Source organism: Callospermophilus lateralis, chromosome 8 (genome assembly GCF_048772815.1).
Source record: "Callospermophilus lateralis isolate mCalLat2 chromosome 8, mCalLat2.hap1, whole genome shotgun sequence".
NCBI classification, from domain to species: Eukaryota; Metazoa; Chordata; class Mammalia; order Rodentia; family Sciuridae; genus Callospermophilus; species Callospermophilus lateralis.
In genome coordinates, this window is record NC_135312.1 from 4,213,405 (window position 1) to 4,234,538 (window position 21,134).

A 21,134-nucleotide genomic window follows, 5' to 3' on the forward strand; every position below is an offset into this window, starting at 1 on the left:
CCTCAGGCCACCATCCGCGGGGCACCCGCTGAGACAGGGCACAGCAGGAAGCACCACAGAGGACCATGCACCTTCCAACCAATTTCAAATGACCAGGAGCAGATTATGCCCGTGAAGGATGGGAAGGACTTTCTGAGCAGAAAACAGACACAAAAAATAACCTGGCCTCTTGCAGGACCACACGCAGCTGAGCCTGGGCACAAAGTGCAACCACCCTGCTGAGAGCTGGAGGTGGGAGGCAGGAGGTGGGGCCAGGGCCTTACAGGGCAAGCCACCAAACCCTGACAACAGGGTGACTTGCTACCCAGAACATTCTGAACGGTGCAGTTGTTCAGGTCTACTGGTCATGATGAACATGTATTGCCAAAGACCAGACAAGTGGAAAGGCGCCAGTCTCCATGGTGATTCTGAATGCAGCACTGCGGGGCAGCTCTGGCTTGGAGGTTACAGAAGCAAGGCTACATCCTAACTCTACCCTGCCTTGTGGATCCAGAGACACTTAGTTCTGCTTTCTAAAACCCAGAGGACAGACCTCCCCCGGAGGACTGCAGCGAGAAGTAAGTGGATAAAGTACCAAGCACTCAGCACAGTGCCCGACACAGCCAGTGAGCATCTGCCCTGTGTTGGAGGTGGTCCAGATGCTCACTGGCTGTGTCAGGCACTGTGCTGGGCGCTTTGTACTTTATCCACTTACTCCTCACTACAGTCCTTCGGGGGAGGTATGTCCTCTGGATTAGGGCAAAGGCAGGACAGCCCAGGGCAGGCTTGGTCGCCATGCAGGCAGACAACAAGGGTCTGAGAAGAGAACCTCTGCCCTTGGCACTGGGCCCAATCTAAGAAAGAGCATTCAGCATTCTTAGCAGCATTGAGTATTTGAGGGCCAATACCCAGAAAAACAAATTCTGAGAACAACATCTTCTCCTAGTGATGCCCCTCAACCCAGCCTCTGGCCCCTATAGGGAAAGTGAGTGACACCAGGTCAGACTCAGAATGAGCCTCTAGCATTACAACATGCAAGACATGAGCAGAGGCAAGCTGGTCTCTAAGCTCCCCAACGGCCTCTGTATGGCCCTGGCATGACTGCCCCTAAGGGCCCCAGCCCAGACCGACCACACAGGAAGAAACAAGATGTACAGATGACCTTCCAAAAGGACGTCACAGCTGCTATCTCCGCTGGGTGTGCACTTTGCATTAACTGTAGGTCAACATCAAAGCCAACCTGCTCTCTACCCTCAGAGAAGAAGACAGCTACAGGGTATCCCGGGGAATCTTCCACAGACACCTGGATTTGTGGTAAGGAAAGGAGAGCCTTTCCTAGGGAAGACGAGCTTTAGAGAACAAACAGCAATTAGCAGGACAGGAGGTCCAGAACACACAAATGAACCTATAAAGGTTCGGAGGCCAAAAAGCATCGACTCTTGTTGGTGACCCCATAGGGACAGAGACAGGCCCAACTAAAGCAAAGAAGAGGGTGAGACACAAAGGCAGAGGGTCCTGTCAGCGAAGCTACAGAGTTGAAATATGAAATTGTGCATCACAGGAAGCTACTGAAATGTTAAGGAGAGAGGGCACAGAGGAAGGCTGAGTACCAGGTAAGCTGGAAGGGGCTGTCACAGCATCGGGGCAAGGAAGCCCAGGGCTGGACCACGGCAACTGAGGCTAATCTACCCAAGGCTGTGCTATGAGCTCAGTAACCACAGCTGTTACCTGCCAGCTGGAGGGAGAAACTGCAACACAGCAGCACCCACACTATCAAAACTTACATGGTTTCCCAATTGGGCAAGATCTCGTTATTCCAGGTGAGGACGGCGTTTCCAATGCTTTCTTCTACTTTGCATCTTTCCTCCAGCTGCTTTTTCCTCCGCTGGGCTTCCTTAAGCTCTAGAAATCACAATTAAAAACAGGAAAAGAACATCTATTATTTGACCCACACCATGTTCAAGCTGGGTGATTTTTCTCAACAAGTCATGATGCAAGAAAATCAGGAGAAGGCCACTGCATTAGAGCAAGCCTGTGCTCCCAGGGCTCACTTCACACGTCAAGGACCCGGGATGCTTAGCACCATCCTGCTTTAGTAAACTGTTAAAGTACAACATGCATACAAAAGAGTGCACAAACACAAATCCAACACAAACAGAACAGATAAACCCTTGAAACATCCATCAGAGCAGTAAACATTCCCAGAACTCACCCTGCTGTGCTCCCTCCACACCTCTTCCAAAAGTGATCTCTAGGATCACTTCTAAAAGTCTAAGCATCACTCAGTTACTAGTGTGTACGTAGCAACTCTGAGAAAGATCCTGCACTTAAGTTTATCTATACTCAATAGCAATCTCCACACCCATGGGATCTACATCTGCTGATTCACCCCACAAGCAATGGAAAACACTGGGGGGAAAAAAGTCATGTCTATATCAAATATGTACAGTCTTTTTTCCTTGTCATTATTCCCTACAATACAGTGTAATAACTATTTATGGAGAATTTACATTTTATTAAGTAACCCACACATGATTCATAGTATACAGGAGGATGTGCATAGGTTATACACAGATTTTACATGCGAGACTTGAGCATCTGCAGATTCTCGTGTATCTGCTAGGGATCCTGCAATCCATTCCTCATGGATACCCAGGGACAACTGTATTTTATCATGGCAAAATGTATGTCACATAAAATTTATTTCAGCCATTTTGATGTACAGCTCGGTAGCATTAAGCACATGCACACAGCTGAGCAACCATCACTGTCATCCACATCTGCATGTTCCCTTTTCCCCAGCCCCCTCTTCAGGCCCCAGCAATCACTATCCTACTCTGTCTCTAAGAATCTAACAACTCTAGGGATCTCATAAGTGGAACCATGAACTGTCTTTTTGCGACTGACTCATTTCACTTAGGATAATGTTCTCAAGGTTCTTCTAGGTTGAAATATGTGAGAATTTTTGTTTTTAAGGTTATATAATATTCCAATGAATGGATACACCACAATTTATTACAGGAACTTTTTTTTTTTGGTAGTGTTGGCGATCAAACCCAGAGCCATGTACATGCTAGGCAAGTGCTCTACCACCAAGCAATATCCCTAGGCCTAGTATATATACTTTTAAAATATCCTGGAACTGGGGCTGGGGTTGTGGCTCAGTGGTGGAGTCCATCTAGCATGTGTGAGGGACTGGGTTCGATCCTCAGCACCACATAAAAATAAATAAATAAAATAAAGGTACTGTGTCCATCTATAATTTAAAAAAAAAATCTTTAAAAAGAAATAACCTGGAATCATAGTTTTTCAGGAATTGCAAGAAATTTTGTCAAATCCAATCACATCTTCTTGTAAATAAAGAAAACAGATGTCTTTTTTTTTTTAATATCTTTATTTTGTTTATTCATTTTTATGTGGTGCTGAGGATTGAACCCAGTGCCTCACATGTGCGAGGCAAGCACTCTGCCACTGAGCTACAACCCCAGCCCGAAAACAGATATCTTTACATCATCATTGGCTGAAGCTTTCTAATGAGGAATTCTCATCATTCAGTCTCTTCTTGTTAAATATTAAATAAAGCTACCAGGAATGACTAGAAGAAGCATAGATTACTTTATGGAAAACTACAATTTCAGAATATCAAAGCACTCAGCAAAGTTCAAGTTCTTGAGGTCCAAAAGACAGAAAGAAAATACCCAGGAAGACACAGAATCTGGTGCCTGTGGCTTCACGGTACCTCGCTTCTTGGCCTGTACCACCATTTCTTCATACTGCTGCCTGTGCTTCTGGGCTTCTTCAGCAGGTTTTGCTGGGAGGTTTCTTGACAGGAAATAAATGGATTTTTACCATTACAAATATCAAATAAAAGTCTCTGGAAGGGAGGAAAAAACACCTGCAGCATCCACCCCACCCCCAAAATTGTAAAGCCCAAAGATATAAAGCTAAATTTTCAAAAATTACACAGTTCTCTCACAAACTAAAGTTTCTTTACAAAAGCAAAATACTCACTTTAAAACAACTAAATTATAAAGAGTAGTACACAAAATAAAATGACAATTACCCGTAGTTGCAATAGAGACAGATAATCTGTTGGTGCTTTTTCACCCCATTCTCCAAGATAGAAACCGTGATTTAACCACAAAGCTAACTGCCAGCAGTTAATCCCTGAAGGAAAAGCTGCACAGCACAGAGCATATATGTATGAATACAGCCCGAGAGGGTTGCTTTAAATGTGCAAGTTTCATATCAGCTCTGTAGCTCATTTAGTATCTTTTACATACAAAAATATGCCATAGCTGTGCACATTTCATTTAAAACATTAAAAATGCATGCTCATTCAAAAATGTGTGTGTAGACTATGGGCGCCTAGCGAGATGGAAGGGCAGCAGCATCTGGCCTGTGCCCCTATTACGATGTAACCCACATTCCCTGGAGATTTTCGGTCACTGCCACTGGCTGCAGAATGTGACCAGCCCCCACCCACATCTCAGAGCACTGAAAGGACTCTTCACAGCGCAGCAGCTTTAGCCAATGGCCTACACCTGACTTTCCTGTCCTCTACTTCAGGGTCTTCTTACACCTAGTTTCTAAGAATCAAGAATTAACAATTCAAGATACACTTCTTTTTTAGACTTGTTTTAAATTTGGGGATGGGCAGGGGTCTTAGGCATTAACTAGCCCAGTGTTTTACAGTCCCTTTTCTTCTTCCTTCCTTTTTTTTAGCAGAGGACCTTCTATTACAACACAATGTTCCATAGAAAACGCTAAACTTAAATATACAGAGCCAGGCGCAGCAGCACACGCCTGTGATCCCAGTGGCTCAGGAGCCTGAGGCAGGGGGATTGCAAGTTCAAAGCAAGCCTCAGCAAAAGAGACGCACTAAGCAACTCAGTGAGACCCTGTCTCTAAATAAAATACAAAATAGGGCTGGGGATGTGGCTCAGTGGTTGAGTGCCCCTGAGTTCAATCACCAGTAGCCCCAAAACCCCAAGAAAGAAAGAAAAGAAAAAGAAAAAGAAAGAAAGAAAGGAAGGAAGAAAGAAGAAAGGAAGGAAGGAAGGAAAGAAGGAAGGAAGAAAGGAAGAAAGAAGAAATAAATAAATAAAGAAATACATAGATTATATATATATATATATATATATCAGTTGTGATTACCTAATAGAATAATACCTAATACCTAGGAAGGTCTCCAAACAGGATCTCCTCATCATGCAGCAGGAAACTAGAGGCCCAGAGAGGGGGGCCCTGTCTCACATCACCCACAAATACATTCAATGCAATCCCAGGGAACCCCATAGGCCAGTCCAGGAATTGTCTGACAATACCAAGGCACCTCCAAAACACCACTTGCCAGCCTCAGCAATGGCAAGGCGTTAAGCAACCCAGGGCATCTTGTAGTTACAGACCAGCTTAACATTTATCATATCTAATTAAGTATTAAATAGTAAATTTAAAAGGACAATCACCTAAATGGAAAATCCTGGTCAATACGTCCATGCTAAAGGGCACTTTTCCAAGTCAGCCATATGACACCACTAGAATACATGTGGACCCGGATCATGAATGCTTATGGCCTACTCTGCTCCCATCTCCTGACGCTCATTCTTATTTACTGAAACAGGGACCAGCATTTTGCCTCATCTATAAAGCAGACACCCCAGAGGCCCTTCCCAAGACTCACGCTGGTCTGTCTTCAAGGATGAGTGCAGTGGTAGAAAGTGGCTCAAAATCAAGATTCTTCCTCACATTCTGCCTTGGAGATGGTGGCCTGCTAGGTCTTCCAGCTTTGTCTTCATATTCCTAGGACAAAGAAATGAGGGATGATTCTGAGCTTGGCTAGTTCTGATATTATGAAGTCCTTCTAAAAGCAACATAGCTGTTTTGTAAGTGAAAGTGCTTGAAGTTGATTCTGAGGACGCAGCACTGACCTTCCTGCCACTCAGAAAGAACTGTGCTAAAGGAACCCCACAGCTCTGCATCCAGGCCAGAACTTCATGATGCAGGAAGTTTTGAAGTGTCCCAGCATCAAAGTAGCCCCTTACAAGGACCATTAGCGCTGATTTGGGTCTACACTCCTCTTGGTGACAGGCTTATTTGCTGTCTTCTGCAGACTACGAGTGTTAACTGATTATCAAAGGGCCACTGGGAAGTCACGGCTGCACGTTGTTATGTAAATAATTTCACCATGCCCTGGAAACCTAAGAGCAGCCTCCATGCCCACTGAGCCACCAATTTGTTCCATGGATTGCAACCACAAAGGCTTAGTCACACCTGGTGACCCACATTCTAGACATCCAGCTATAAGGATTCAGGAGAGTCAACAAATTGGTGCTTCTGAAACCAAGTGTGGGCTCCCTGCAACATCAGAAAATGGTATAATCCCATTGCCCGTGACAGACAAGGCCCTCAGGACCATCTCTTAACAGAAAGAAGACAAGCTAGCTGGGAAGACAGGCAGACGAATGTAGAACCAACCTAGCCTTCAGTCCTCACTCCAGGTGGCAAGAGCAGCACTGACATGAGGTGGTAGTGAACTGCTGAACAGATTCTACTGACACCAGCTGTCAAGAGGGTGTGACTCGTAAGATTATTTTGCAAGCAATTATTCTCTCAGACAGAAGGGCCTATTAAGGCTTCTAAAAAAGTGAGAAAAAAAAAAAGCCAGACACAGTGGCGCATGCCTATAATTCCAGCAACTCGGGAGGTGAGGCAGGAGGATTGCGAGTTCAAAGCCAGCCTCAGCAATGGCAAGGCACTAAGCAACTCAGTGAGACCCTGTCTCTAAATAAATACAAAATAGGGCTGGGGACAAGACTTAGTGGTTGAGTGCCCCTGAGTTCAATCCCTAGTATCCTCCCTCCTCTCCCTAGTACTCCCCTCCCCGCCAAAAAAAAGTAGAAAAGAAAAATTTTCTCAAAATACAGAGGCTGTGAGAAACAGCTGAGTAGTCAGTTTCTGTACACTTTTCCTGCAAGGTGAGATGCAGGACCCTTCTTGCTCTGCCTTACAACCATTCCACTGAAGTACTGAGAAAATAGACTCACTAGCTCATAGGTCAATTTCTGAGCACCTACCCTGGGCCAGGTACAGCAGTGACAGTGTAGAAGCAGAAAGCTTCAAACTCCATGTGTGCAGAGAAATCTTCAATTTTATAGGAAATCTACCAAAATCTACACGCTATGAAAGCTTGTTTTCGGTCTTCTATGGACTATAAAGTGTAATTAATTATCAAACATATTATGTTCTGACAAGAATTAGTAACAATACCCACAGGTGCTATTTACCAGCTAAGCCTGGACTAGTGAACTGGATGCCAAGGCCAGAGATGCTGGGCCCAACAGTCAGATGTCCCAGAATGCAGCTGTCTGTTCCCATGTGCTTGCATGTGCTCTGCATGTCTCATTGTGTCTCCATAACTTCCTGTGTGGCAAGTGTCACCCACTCTTCAGATAGGGCAACTGGGGCTTGATGTACAGGCTGGGCCTACTCTGCCACTGAGTAGGCCCAACCTCCTTTAAGAATATAATCAAGGGGCTAGGGATGTGGCTCAAGCAGTAGCACGCTCGCCTGGCATGCGAGCCCGGGTTCGATCCTCAGCACCACATACAAAGATGTTGTGTCTGCCGATAACTAAAAAATAAATATTAAAAATTCTCTCTCTCTCTCTCTCTAAAAAAAAAAAAAAAAAAAAAAAAAAAGAATATAATCAAACAGGTATGGAGTTGCAGAGGGAAAAGGGCAAGTCCTCCTTGGGTCAGTTGTGGCTTCTGGAGACAGGCTTGGGAGGAAACTCAGGACCACCAAGCACTAGCTGTGATTCAGGCACAGTACTTACATGGAATCCCTGAGCCTTGTTTCCACATCTGCAAAGTGGACACAAGCACTGCCACAGCAGGCTGCTGGAGCTGCAGGACATGCGTGACTGTTATGTAGGTCTGCAGTGCACAGGGCCTGGGCAGTGTGTGCCTCTGCCTGCCTCCTCCCTCCCTCAGACCTGATATAATCCTAGAAGGCAGGGAAAACACTCCAGTGCCAAACAACAACCCCAAGTCTACAACAGCAGATATGAAAGTAGGAGGGGTACATGCCTTGATTCATGACAGAAACGTCAGATCTCCCCAGCTCACATTTCTTACTGTTATCAAGAACAAGCAGTAGCAGCTGACAAGGTTAAGGGGCCAAACGCTTTCCAAGGGCCATAAATACAGTTAACTCAGTTTAGCCTTTACAACAGTTCTCTGCAGAGACAGAAGGTGCCATCACCCCACTTCCAAGATGGCACTGTGGAAGCCAGAGACATCAACAACCTACCCAGCGGTTAAGTGGGGAAGCTGAGTCAAATGCAAAGCATTTGGTCCTTTGGCCACATTTCTCACCACAGAATTCATGCAAGCCACTAGCAGACAGGAATTGGAAGTCATTTTATCATGTTCAGTCTAAGTAAAGCTTTCAACTATGACAAACCTATAATCCTGAATTAAGCACACAGTCAGCGAAGACTTGGGGTCAAATACAAATGTTTAATCACATAGAGTGACGCATGACTAAAATAATGAAGGAGGCCCAACCTGCCCATACTTGCAATTTCAGAGCCTTTGCAAAGCCCCAAGCAATATTTCCAAGTACAAGTGGCTTTTAGAACAGGTCCTGCTCCAAACCTAGGTCTCTTCTCTTGGACACAGTAAGCTTAGCTAAGTCCAAGCCAGACAGACCAAGCTCAGGAACAATAAGAGGACTACACCCGTTAAGACCCCTGGGAGAGGTGAAAAACAACTCGATTGAGGATTGTCAGCATTAGATCAGTACATGATGTCGCAGGTACTGAGGCCTCGGAAGCAAATATGACCAGTTCTAAGTCTGAGTTTTGACCTTAGGCAAGGCAGCTGGACTGTCTCAGCCCCCTCACTACAAAAGGTAGCAACTATGAAGCCCACTGTGATAGTCAACCTGATAACACACACGTAAGAGGCCAGCAGCCTGCTAGAATAGTGAGCCCTTCTGTGTGCCAGGCAAAATCAGTGGAGTCCCTACCTCAGTCCAACTTACCACTTCAAAGTTTCTTCTGCATGGGACCAAGTCAGAAAGTCTCTTGGTTTTAACCAAGGAACAATGCTCTTCATTGCTGGGCTCATCAAAAGCTCTGCAGACTAATCAGGAAAACAAATCACCCATCCAGGCCAACTGCTGCCAGCTCCCCTTAGACAATGGCACAGGGAATTCAGAACAGGATTCTTCATAGTCCTAGTGCAACTCTGTTTAATTGGTCACAAAAGCATTTTTAAAAATTAAACAATAAAAATAGAGTGCATAGGCTGGTATGGTAGCACATGCCTGTAATCCCAGTAACTAAGGAGGCTGAGGCAGGAGGATCACAAGTTAGAGGCCAGCCTCAGCAACTTGGCAAGACTGTCTCAAAATAAAAAAGGCTGAGGATGTAGCTCAGTGGTAAAGTATCCCTGGGTTCAATCCCAAGGACGGGGGGGGGGGGGGGGGGACCACAGAGTACATATAGTGAGGAAAACTTGATTCAGTTCTACACCTAGTTACATCTGTGTACAGAGTCTTGCCTTATATTGGGGACATTTCAAAAAGAGTTTGCAAGTTGCTCATTTAGAAGTTCCTGCCCTGAGCTGTCTATGATGAATCCTGTTGGAGAAGACAAGAGCATACCAACCCAACAGCATCAGCACACAGAACAAGTGACTCTTAACCAGAGGTGCGGTTGTTGAGTGTGTGGTCTGATGACCCAGCACAGCTTCAGGAAAAGGAAAGCAGGGGGCAAGGGTACCTGAGTGGGGCCTCAGGTCCTGGCAGATTCAGTCAGCTAGATTTAGCAAGCTGGAGAAGGAAAGAAGGAGAACCACATAAAAAAGAGATCGCTTGGGGCTGGGGTTGTGGCTTAGTAGTAGAGTGCTCGTCTAGCACATGCAAGCCTCTGGGTTCGATCCTCAGCACCACATAAAAATAAATAAATAAATTAACGTATAAAAAATAAAAAAGAGAGCTCATTTGTGAAGAGGCCACATGGGGCCCTGGTTCTTTAGGGCCCTCAGTCGCCAGCTTTGCAGAGCTCTCTGCAGGAACAGTAAGGTGCAGGTGGAAGACATGGCAAGGAGAGAGAAGAGGAATACAGAAGGAGAGAATAACAGGTGGCAGGAGGCAAGAAGGAACCGTGGAGAGCAGCCCATGATGGGTGCCACTTCAGCGAAGACTGGAAAGGTCTGGGCCAGATGCCAGAGGCAGAGGTGTTCTGATAACACAAGCCACGGCCAAGGGCACCTAGGAGCAGGCTGATTTGTGGGTCAGCACAGGCATCCTAAGTGGGGAACAGTGGTGAGTTCTGTCCAGAGTAAATGAGATGGACAAAAAGCTTCCTAAAGCTGGCAGATGAGGCCCCCAGAGTGGAAGAGCCAGGCTTACAGTGGGGCTGGAGAGCAGAGTGCAAGTGTGGGGAGCCCAGCTATGCAGGGCCAGCAGGGTAGACCTTACCTGCAGAGGCTGCCCTGGGTTAAGGGCCAGGAGAAGGGTAACAACTCCTGGATTAGTCTGAATTATACTCGGCAAAGAAAAAGAAAAGCCTGCCTCAACAGACTTTCAGGTTAAGGGGAAAACACCAGGATTCTCAAACAATAAAAGGAAATCTTCCAAGCAGAAAGAAAAGATGGGTTGTTAATGCTACTTACAGAACTGGAAAAGTGCTACAAAGACAGTCAATCATGCCAATACCTGGCTTCCTGGAATCTACTTTAGCCAGGAGAAAGGGCCATCAGTTAAAAGCAAGCTCACTTCTCTGACTCGGCTGTCTACAGAGTCAAGACCAGCCGGTTAACATAACCCTGGAGGGGCTTTGGGAAGCACTGTGGCATAAAGCCGCACTCAGGTGGGCATCCCAATAGTGTCTTGAACTGCCAGCGACAGCACAACCACCACCTGTTGTGCCTGACCTCCCAGACTGAGGACCTGGCAGCTTACAGGCAGCACTGGGGATAGAAAAAGCTGCTAGGAGCACTTTCTCTGTTCTCCATGCCATCAGAATGGAATAGCATTCTGCTAAATGTTAAGATAAAATGAGAATGAGTAAGCCTCAAGACGTAGACACCACAGCGCACGGAAAAAAAAACAATGGAAGTATGGCTGTCACTCTATTACTATTAAAATTACTTTTCAAAATATTTCTCTAAAAGAGGTACTTTAAAATAGAGTTGTGGTAAAGACCAATGAGACTGAAGAGCTGACAAGGGCAGCTGGTTTCACACTGTCATAGTAACAAGGGATAGGCAAAGGAGCCCTGTTCTAGGATCTGGGAGATGTTCTGTCATTCTTGGGGATGAGTGACCTATTCAGGTTTTGTAAGTGCTTAGCCCCCAGAAGCCAGTGCTGGTGACCACAGCAGAGGCAAGGCCTTGGGGAACACCTGCCCTGTAGCCTTTCTGTGGGCTCTTTGGTATACCTCCCACACGGTATGCTCACAGAAAGCACTAAGTTACCCGGAACGCTGGCATTTGGGGAAGCAACTCTCAGGAGACCTTTCCTAATCATCAAATTTCTTACAAAGCATCAAGAATATGTGTTCTGGTGAGTGGAATGTACTAACAGCCTCACTCTGGGAAGCCCAGTCATCCCTGGAGTCTGCCCACCTTGCTGGGCCCTGGGGCAGGTGCAGGTTCATCTCCCCAAACTCCCTCAAATGGCAAGACCACCCTGGGGCCTGAACTGACCTGCTCTGGAATCAGGATGCAACAGCGCTTGGGCTGGCAAGAATGTGGGGAAGGACGTGCCCTCTCTCGCCGTCTGCGTTAAAACTAGACCCAGGAGAGCTGTGGAGCAGACACAAAGGATGCCAGGAAGAGCAGGCACCGCGTCCCTGAGCAAGCTTGGCCGGTGGACGAAGCACAAGCCGCGGGGCGCGCACGCCTGCACCGGCCGGTGGGCGCGCTCACACTCACACTCACGCGCGCGCGCCACAGCCCCAGGGCCGGCAGGGCAGGCGGGGGCGCCTGGGCCGACTCACCATGAACGCCGGGCCTCACAGGCGCGCGGCCGGCCGCCCCATGCCCGGCAGCGGCTCCCTCCTCTGGCGGCTGCTCGGCGGACCGGGCGGCGCCGCTCCAGACCGAGGCGCGGGGCGCAGGCCGCTCAATCGCGTGCAGATGGGCGCCGATCGCGCTCGGGGCCTCGGCACTCCGGCGGGGCGGCCTGGCAGCGGGAGCGGCGGAGGGGCCCTGCAGTCCCGGCTGGCGGGGCCTCTGGCTGGCGCCTGCCGCTCCCGGCACGCCGAGCCGCAGAGGGGCGCGCCCAGGGCCGAGCTCCGCCCTGGAGGCCACACGGAGAGCAGCGCTGCGTCACTGGAGGAACTCCGCGAAACGTCAACGCTGCAACTTCTAGCTGGTGGGTGACTACGGGCTTTTTTCTTGTCCCTTCCCGTGCTGACTACGGAACCGAGGCCTCCCTCACTCACGCCAGGCAAGAGCTCTAGCACCAAGCCATACCCCGGGCCTTATTAAAAAAGGTATTTATTTTTGAGGGAGGGCCTCGCTCAATTGCCCAGGCTGACCTAGAACTTGGAATCCTCAGATCTCTGCTTCCTAAGTAGCTGGGATCACAGGCGTGCACATCTTTCTTATGCTGTGCTGTGGTTCATACGTTTTCTACAGTGAGATTATTTTAAAATCTCAGGGTATGCGCGCGTGCGCGCGCGCGCGCACACACACACACACACAAAGCATACTGACAAATCACAATGTTTGCATCTGGGAGCGCTGACTGCAAAGGGGCATAAACTTTTAGGGGTGACAGAATTGTTATCGTGATATGCATTCATAGAAACTAAATGGTAGACTCTCATCAGAGCATGCCACTGTCTGTAAATTAAGCCTCAATTTTTAAAAATCCTTAAAGCCTGCATAGGGTCAAAACTCTTCCGGGTCAGCAGTGGGCAATATTAGGCTCTGCTTTGATGGACTCTCATAGAAATCCCTTCATCATAAGTTCAAACCCCACCCTCATCTGGGACCCAGATTTTCCTGAACTCCCAAATTGCCAGCAGAAACTTCTTCACTCAGAAGAAGCCTATGACATCCATTAGGAAAATCAAAAGATGAATGACAACTGTTGGTACCCATGTGGACAAGCTGGAATTCTCACAAATCCTTGGGAAGAATGTAAAATGGTGCAGCCATTCTGGAAAAGATTTGGACAGTTTCTTATATACAACATACACCTTCCACACTCCTAGGACCCTATCCAAGAGATATACATCCACAAAAAGACCTGTGTGCAAAAATTCATAGAATTGTTCATAATGACCAAACCCTTAAAATGATCCCAGGTCCACCAACTTGAGAAGGAACAAACAGCAATGAAAAGTAACAAACTACTGGCACACGCTGATAATGAATGAACCTCAAAACCATTCCAGCAAGTGGAAGATGCTGGACAAAAGGTAATCTGCATGATTCCATTTACATGAAATTCCTTATAAGGGCTGTGCCCAGGCCACCAGAGGCAAGCCCACCACCAGACTGTGCGGGCTTATTATGCCCAGGCACAACACCAAAGCCAGTTGAGCCCACAGCGTCTGGAGAACAAAAGCACATCAGCCTGGAAGTGGGAATGGCGGCTGACTGCAAACAGCATGAAAACTTTCTAAGACTTCGGATGATGAAAATCTTCTAAAACTGGACTGCAGTGATAGTTGAGTACATTCTTAATAAACTGTAAAAGTTTATTAATGCTTACAATGAGACTTTATGGGGTATTAAGTGTATTTCAACAAAGTCATTTTTTAAAAAGTAATAGGAGATTAAAAACAGAGGTTGATCCTCACTAGCAGTGTAAGTGAAGGCCTTGTTAAGAAAAAGCACCCAAAATCTGGAATTAAAGCAAAATCACTGTTGGGGGATCCTGATCCTCTCAACTTGCCCACAGCATTTCCAACATCCTGCTTAAAGATCACCTGCCCCTGTAGGGCAGGTCTTGTGCTACTTATTACTCCATTAAAGCCCAAATACCATGGAGTTACACTTTAATGTGTAGATTTATGTTTCCATAATCTAGCAATCTTGTGCTGATTTTTTCTTGGCTTGTATGCCCATCTACATAACTAAGTCTTTAAATGCTCTTGGAATCACTTTTGCCATCTTATTCATCTCAAGGCATGAAATAAATCTTTGATTCACAGTCCAAAAAAGGTGGGGAGGCCCAGGACAGTGGCACATGCCTATAATCCAAACTGCTCAGTAGGCTAAGGCAGGAGGATTGCAAGTTCAAAGCCAGCCTCAGCAAAGTTGAGGCACTAAACAACTCAATGAGATCCTGTCTGTAAATAAAATACAAAATGGGGCTGGGGATGTGGCTTGGGAGTCAAGTGCCCCTGAGTTCAACCCACAGGACACCCCCCACCCCCCGGCAAAAGATACATCTTTCATAGAGAGGCTCTGGATATAGCTTGCCTAGCATGGGTTCCAGGCCCAGCACCCAAAAAACAAAAACAAAAAAATGAATAATTAACTAATTAACTAATAAAGGTCAATACATAAACCCAACAGGATACTGGTTTAAAACACACATTTTGGTACAACTGAAGAAACTGGAACATGATCTATGCTATTGTGTCACTACTAGCAATCCTCTACAATTTCATGGTTCCATACAAGAAATGTCTTGAATCTTAAAAGGTGTATGCTGAAGTATTTAGGAGCAAGAAGACTTCAAAACAACTTCAACTTACCTTCAAATGGTTCAATGTTTAAAAAATATTGGCACAATAAAGTACAGGTGCAATGTGTCAGCAACTATTGACCCAAGTGGAACATGTGTGTGTATCCATCAAATTATTCTTTGAAAATTTTCTTGAAACTAGTAAGAAGGCTGGGGGACAATCCTTCAGGTCTCATCTCCAACATCCTTGCAGAAATGTTCCCTGCCCACCTCATCCACAGCACCCTCTCTCTTAGCACCAGGCTCTAGTTTGGGGGGCCCTCATTGGTAAGTGCACTAGTATTTGACTCACATTACCTCACTAGACTGTAAAACCTTTGAGCTGGCTGGAGGCCAGGCAAAGCACAAGGCAGAGAAGAAACTCAAGCTCTTGTGGAATGAGTGTGCTATCACTCAAATACAGTTGTCCTTCCTTCCATCCATCCAGCAAGCACTTAAGAGTGTTTGCCCCCTAGCAATTAGAGAAACGCAAATTAAAACTATGCTGAGATTTCACCTCACTCCAGTCAGAATGGCAATTATCAAGAATACAAGTAATAATGTTGGCAAGGATATGGGGAAAAGAGTACACACATACATTGCTGTGAGATTGCAAATTGGTGAAACCACTCTGGAAAGCAATATGGAGATTGCTCAAAAAACTGGGAATGGAACCACCATTTAACCCAGTTATCCCACTCCTTGGTTTATAACCAAAGACTTAAAATCAGCATACTGCAGTGACACAGCCACATCAATGTTTATAGCAGCTCAATTCACGATAGCTAAACTATGGAACTAACCTAAGTGCCCTTCAACAGATGAAAGAATAAAAAAAATGTGGCATATATACACATGGAATATTATTCAACCTTAAAGAAGAATGAAATAATGGTATTTGCAGGTAAATGGATGGAGCTGGAGACTGTCATACTAAGTGAAATAAGCCAATACCAAAAAATCAAAGGTCAAATTTCTCTCTGGTATGTAGATGCTAACACACAACAAGGGGGCTGAGGGAGAATATAGAAATTCAGAGGATTAGACAAAGGGGAATGAAGGTAAGGGGGAGGATCAGAATAGGAAAGACAGTAGAATGAATCTGACATAACTTTCCTATGCACATATACGAATACACCACAGTGCATCTCACTATCATGTACACCCACAAGAATGGGATCCTAATTGACTGTCATGTATAACAAAAAAGAATAAGTGTGAAGGAGTAAAAAAAATAAATAAAATGAGTGCTTGGCCCTAGGAATAAAGAGGGGAAAGGCCCCTGCCCCAAGTCACTCGTGGACCAGTGAACAGACAGATCTGCTCAGGGAATCTGAGTGGGAAGGGAGCCCCAGGACGCACTGATCCAGCCTGGGGGTCAAGTGTGACTTTCTGGAAATCATGCTTGCAACTGGAAGAGGGCTAAGTACTGTGGAGCTCAGCTCCCAGAGACAGGGACAGGTTCTGAGCCTCTCCAGCCTCCTACCTCCAGCCATTCACCCAGGGCCCAACACACTTGAGAGGTTTGCTCATGCTGGGAAGCCACAGATTCAATAGTTATTCAGGAAGGAGAGGCGTGGAAAATATGTTGAGTATGCATTAATATGTTTCCCTGTGGATATGATGGCACGTGCCTATATCTCAGTTACTCAGGAGGCTGAGGCAGGAGGATGGCAAGTTCAAGGCCAGCCTGGGCAATTTAGCGAGATCCTGTCTTAAAAAATAAAAAGAGCTGGGGTGTTGCTCAGTGATGCAGTACTAAGCAATTGCTAGTACTGAGAAAAAGATATGCTTCCCCAAACTCCCTGCACATATTACTGCCCACCCAGGAGTAATTTCTATCTCATAATTTACTTTGGTGCAGGGGATAAAACACACAGCCTCACACACGCTAGGCAAGTACTCTATCACTGACTTAGACTTACACCCCGACCCTCTATCTCAAACGTCAAAACTGAGCACCATTCCCAAATTTATTTCTCCAGTAATAAGAATCGAACCCAGGTCCTCACACATGCTAGGCAAGCTTTCTATCACTGAGCTACATCCTCAGCCCTTTTTATTTTAAGCCTAAGTAGCCCAGGCTGACCTAAAACTTGGATCCTTCTGCCTCAGTTTCCCAAATAGCTGGGATTATGGTGTGCACCACTGTGCCCAGCAGTAATGTTTACACCACATAGCATACCATGTGATGACAGGTTTGTTTTTACTAAATTTTGAATCTTAAAGCAACAATCAGAAGTTAAGAACTTTTCTGCATCTCAAGCTAGCACTGAATTCTCCCTTATACACAATGGAATTTTACTCAGCAATAAAAAAGAATAAAATCATGGCATTTGCAGATAAATGGATAGCGTTGGAGAAGATAATGCTAAGTGAAGTTAGCCAATCCCAAAAAAACAAATGCCGAATGTTTTCTCTGATATAAGGAGGCTGATTCATAGTGGGGTAGGGAGGGGGAACATGGGAGGAATAGATGAACTCTAGATAGGGCAGAGGGGTGGGAGGGAAAGGGAGGGAGCAGGAGGTTAGCAAGGATGGTGGAATGTGACAGACATCATTTTCCAAAGTATGAAGACATGAATTGGTGTCAACATACTTTATATACAACCAGAGATATGAAAAATTGTGCTGTATATGTGTAATAGGAATTTTAATGCATTCCGCTTTCATTTATTTATCAATTAAAAAAAAAAAAGAGTTTCTCCCTAAAGTTTTCTGAGTTACCCAGCTAATTCCAAAACTTCCTGCATCTCCACATGCTGATCTGGTTTATCTGTAACATCACCATCTTCACACTGGAAGTCAGGGAGGCAAGACTGATTCATTTGTTCACTGTGGCCTCCAAGCAAACCACAAACCCAATCTTACTACATGCCACCAGGATCACAGGGATCAAATGCTTATTGAAGAAACAACTGGTAAACCATGAGACAGGAACCCCAACGATCATTACTTAGTAAGTAGAAATGAAATCATGGGAGAATATGTAAGCCTATAGGGAAATGTATATGATGCCACAGAAAGAAGAATAAAACAATATCAAAAAAATGGCAAGTGGTAGATTACAAATTAGTCATCCTCTGAAGTCAGGTACTGACAAGAGGCAAGGTCTGGGCCTCAGCCTCCTGACTACATGCTGACGGGCTTGAGAGATAGGCAGTGAAGCAGTGAACATGGGCAGGGTTTCGGTGAAGACAAGTGCATGCAGAAAAGACTCAGAAGTTCCTTGGAAAGCTGGGAATGGAACCACCATTTGACCCAGCTATTCCCCCTTCTCGGACTATACCCAAAAGACCTAAAAAGAGCATACTACAAGGACACAGCTACATCAATGTTCTTAGCAGCACAATTCACAATAGCTAGACTGTGGAACCAACCTAGATGCCCTTCAATAGATGAATGGATAAAAAAATGTGGCATTTATACACAATGGAATATTACTCAGCACTAAAAAATAAAAAAATCATGGTGGCATTTGCAGGGAAATGGATGGCATTAGAGCAGATTATGCTAAGTGAAGTTAGCCAATCCCTAAAAAACAAATGCTGAATGTCTTCTCTGATATAAGGGAGGTGACTCAAAACAGAGTAGAGAGGAAGAGCATGAGGGAAGAGAGGTGGGAGGGAATGGGAGGGAATGGGAGGGAGAAGGGGAATTGCATAGAAGATGGAAGGAGACCCTCATTGTTATACAATATACATATACGATGGTGTGAGGGGGAAGGAAAAAAAAGAGAGAGAAATGTGTCACAGTAGACTGGGTAGAGAGAGGTGAAGGGAGGGGGGATAGGGAGGGCAGCAGAATACAACAGACACTAGTATTGCCGTATGTATACATGTGGTTGTATAACCAATGTGATCCTGCAATCTGTACACGTGGAAAAATGAGAATTCATACCCCATTTGAATCAAATGTATGATATGTCAAGATCATTGTATTGTCTTGAGCAACTAATAAAAAATAAAAATTAATGAAAGAAAAAAAAAAGACCCAGAAGCCTGCAAAAGACTGAGCATGTGGGCACGGGGTCCCTTTAGATTGGGTGCTCAGGGGAACCTGAGAAGACACCAACTGAGCTGACACCTGGCCCTATAAATACCATGCAGAAGGCAGGGCAAGGGCAGGGACACAGGTCTAGAGAAAATAGCAAGCCGATGAGGCCAGAATGAAGTGGGGGCAGAGGGAGACGAAGGGGACTGGCCGACCACCCATGTAGATCTTGTATCAGCATAAATTTTCATTTCTCTATGCTAAAATCTGAAGAGCAGGATTGCTGGGCTAATTTAAGGTACAGTCAGACCTCCATATCTGCAAGTTTCTAATCAAACAATTCAACCAACCGCCAACCAAAACTATTCTTGGAAAAAACCCTGCATCTCCACGGCATTTGTCATAATTCCCTAAACAACATGGCTCAAGATTATTTACACAGCATTTATATAGTATGAAGTATGGTAAGTAATCTAGATATGGTTTAAAGTCTACAGGAAGACGTCAGCTTATGTGCAAATACTATACTATTTCATTAAAGGACTTGAATGTCTTGAGAATTTGGGGACCTGCAGAGGGCCCCAGAATCAATCTCCCAGAGTTACCAAAAGAGAAATGCATATACTTCACTGTCTAAGAAATATCTAGCTGGGCACATTGGTACACACCTATAATCCCAGCAACTAGGGAGACTGAGGCAGGAAAATTACAAATTCAAGGCCATCCTTAGCAATTTAGCAAGGCCAAGTCTCAAAAAGGGTTGGGGATGAAGTTCAGTGGTAGAGTGCTCCTGCATTCCATCCCACTTCCAAAACTTTTTTTTTTTTTAATTCCTAACTGCTCTTCCAGATTGGCTACACCACTGTGCACTCCCACCAGTGGCAAATGAGCTTTCAGTTGGGCTACAGCAAAAGCTATTTTTGAAGATGTTCTCTGCCAGGTTTAGGAGGCTCTCTTCTACTGTCCTTGCTGAGATGGTTTATTGGAAATGGACACTGAATTGTATCAAATGCTTTGTCTGCCTCAACTAATAGGCTCATGTGGTTTTCTTTAGCTTAGCACTGTGGCAAATCATAATGACTGGTTTCAAATGCTGAGCCAGCCTTGTGTTCCCAGGATAAACATCTCTTAGTCATGTGTATTGCTTTTTTAACGTATTCTTGGATCCAATTTGTTAATACTGTATTGAGGACCTCATGTGTGTGGTCTTAAGGGATGCTGGGCTGCAGTTTGTCTTTAGTACTCTATTTGTTTGGTTTAGTTATCAGGGTAATACCAGCCACATAAAATGAGTCAGGAAGTCTTCCTTCTTCTAAAATTATATTTTTTTCTATAAATATTCAGTAGAATTCATCAGTGAAACCATGTGGGCCTGGAGGTTTTTTGGGGAAGGTTTTTAACTACTACTTGCCTTTAAGTAATTGAAAGATCACTCTGGTTATCTATTTCATCCTACATGATTTGTAATCTTCAAAGAAATGGACCATTTCATGTAAGGTGTCAAATTTATGTAAAGAGAGCTATCCAAAACATTCTCTTATCCTTTTCATTTATGTGTGGTCCACAGTGGTATCCCTCACTTTTTCATTTCTTTTATGAATACTTAGTTCTTTTGTCAGTACACTAGAGTTTGATCAATTTTACTGATCAGTTCAAAGAACCAGCTCTTGGCTCCACTACCATTTTCTTGTCTTAACCTCATTATTTATGTTTCTATGTTTATTATTTGCTTGCTTTGGGTTTGCCCTTTCATGTCTTCTTAAGATAGAAACTTAGATTACTGGTGTGAGACCTTTCGTCTTGTAAGAATTTTTATTTATTTAGTTGTTGTTGGACACAATACCTTTTATTTATTTTATGTGGTGCTGAGGATCAAACTCAGTGCCTCGTCTGCACTAGGTGAGCACTCTACCACTGAGCCATAACCCCAGCCCCGTAATATAAGAATTTTAATGCTATCAATTTTCTTTCCAAACACTGCATCCTAGAAAGTATTTCAAAATACTTTATAGGGGGCTGGGGTTGTGGCTCAGTGACAGAGCTCTTGCCTCCACTGGGTTCGATCCTTAGCATCACATAAAAATAAATAAATGAAATAAAGTATTGTGACCATGTATAATTAAAAAAATATTTTGTAGTTTTTCCTTTTGACTTTCTCATTAATGCATAACTCATTTACAAGTTTGTCACTTGTTTAACCTCCAAGTTTCTGGAGGCATTCTTGCCATCTTTCTGTCACTGTCTCTAGTATAATCCACTGTGGTCAGAGTTCAATTTGTAGCATCTTAGTTCTTTCAAAATGTTCCAATCTCTCCCTGCCCAGGACCTGGTCTACCCTAGTGTGCCTGGAACATGCGCTCTGCTGATGGTGGAGGCTGGTATGCCTTTGGGCCAGTTAGACCCAGCTAGCTGATGGTGGCACTCAGCTCTTCCTGTGTCTAGAGAGGAGCACTGACAGAGGT

General features: G+C 45.0%; 1 protein-coding gene across 6 annotated transcripts in view; it reads right to left on the reverse strand.

Annotated features, from left to right (window-relative positions):
- Positions 1 to 21,134, reverse strand: part of Tbc1d14 (TBC1 domain family member 14) — a 119,088-nt gene that overhangs the window by 46,088 nt on the left and 51,866 nt on the right. For 3 of the 6 annotated variants that reach the window (XM_076864944.2, XM_076864945.2, XM_076864943.2), the window contains exons 4-6: positions 5,663 to 5,781; positions 3,719 to 3,801; positions 1,764 to 1,881 (exon numbers count right to left, since the gene is read on the reverse strand). In XM_076864944.2, the coding sequence (XP_076721059.2) occupies positions 1,764 to 1,881; positions 3,719 to 3,801; positions 5,663 to 5,781 (320 nt within the window). Of the gene's footprint in view, positions 1 to 1,763; positions 1,882 to 3,718; positions 3,802 to 5,662; positions 5,782 to 9,027; positions 9,090 to 11,699; positions 11,729 to 11,992; positions 12,241 to 21,134 lie in introns of those variants that run through there. The other 3 variants (XM_076864946.2, XM_076864948.2, XM_076864947.2) reach the window with 3 other exon arrangements.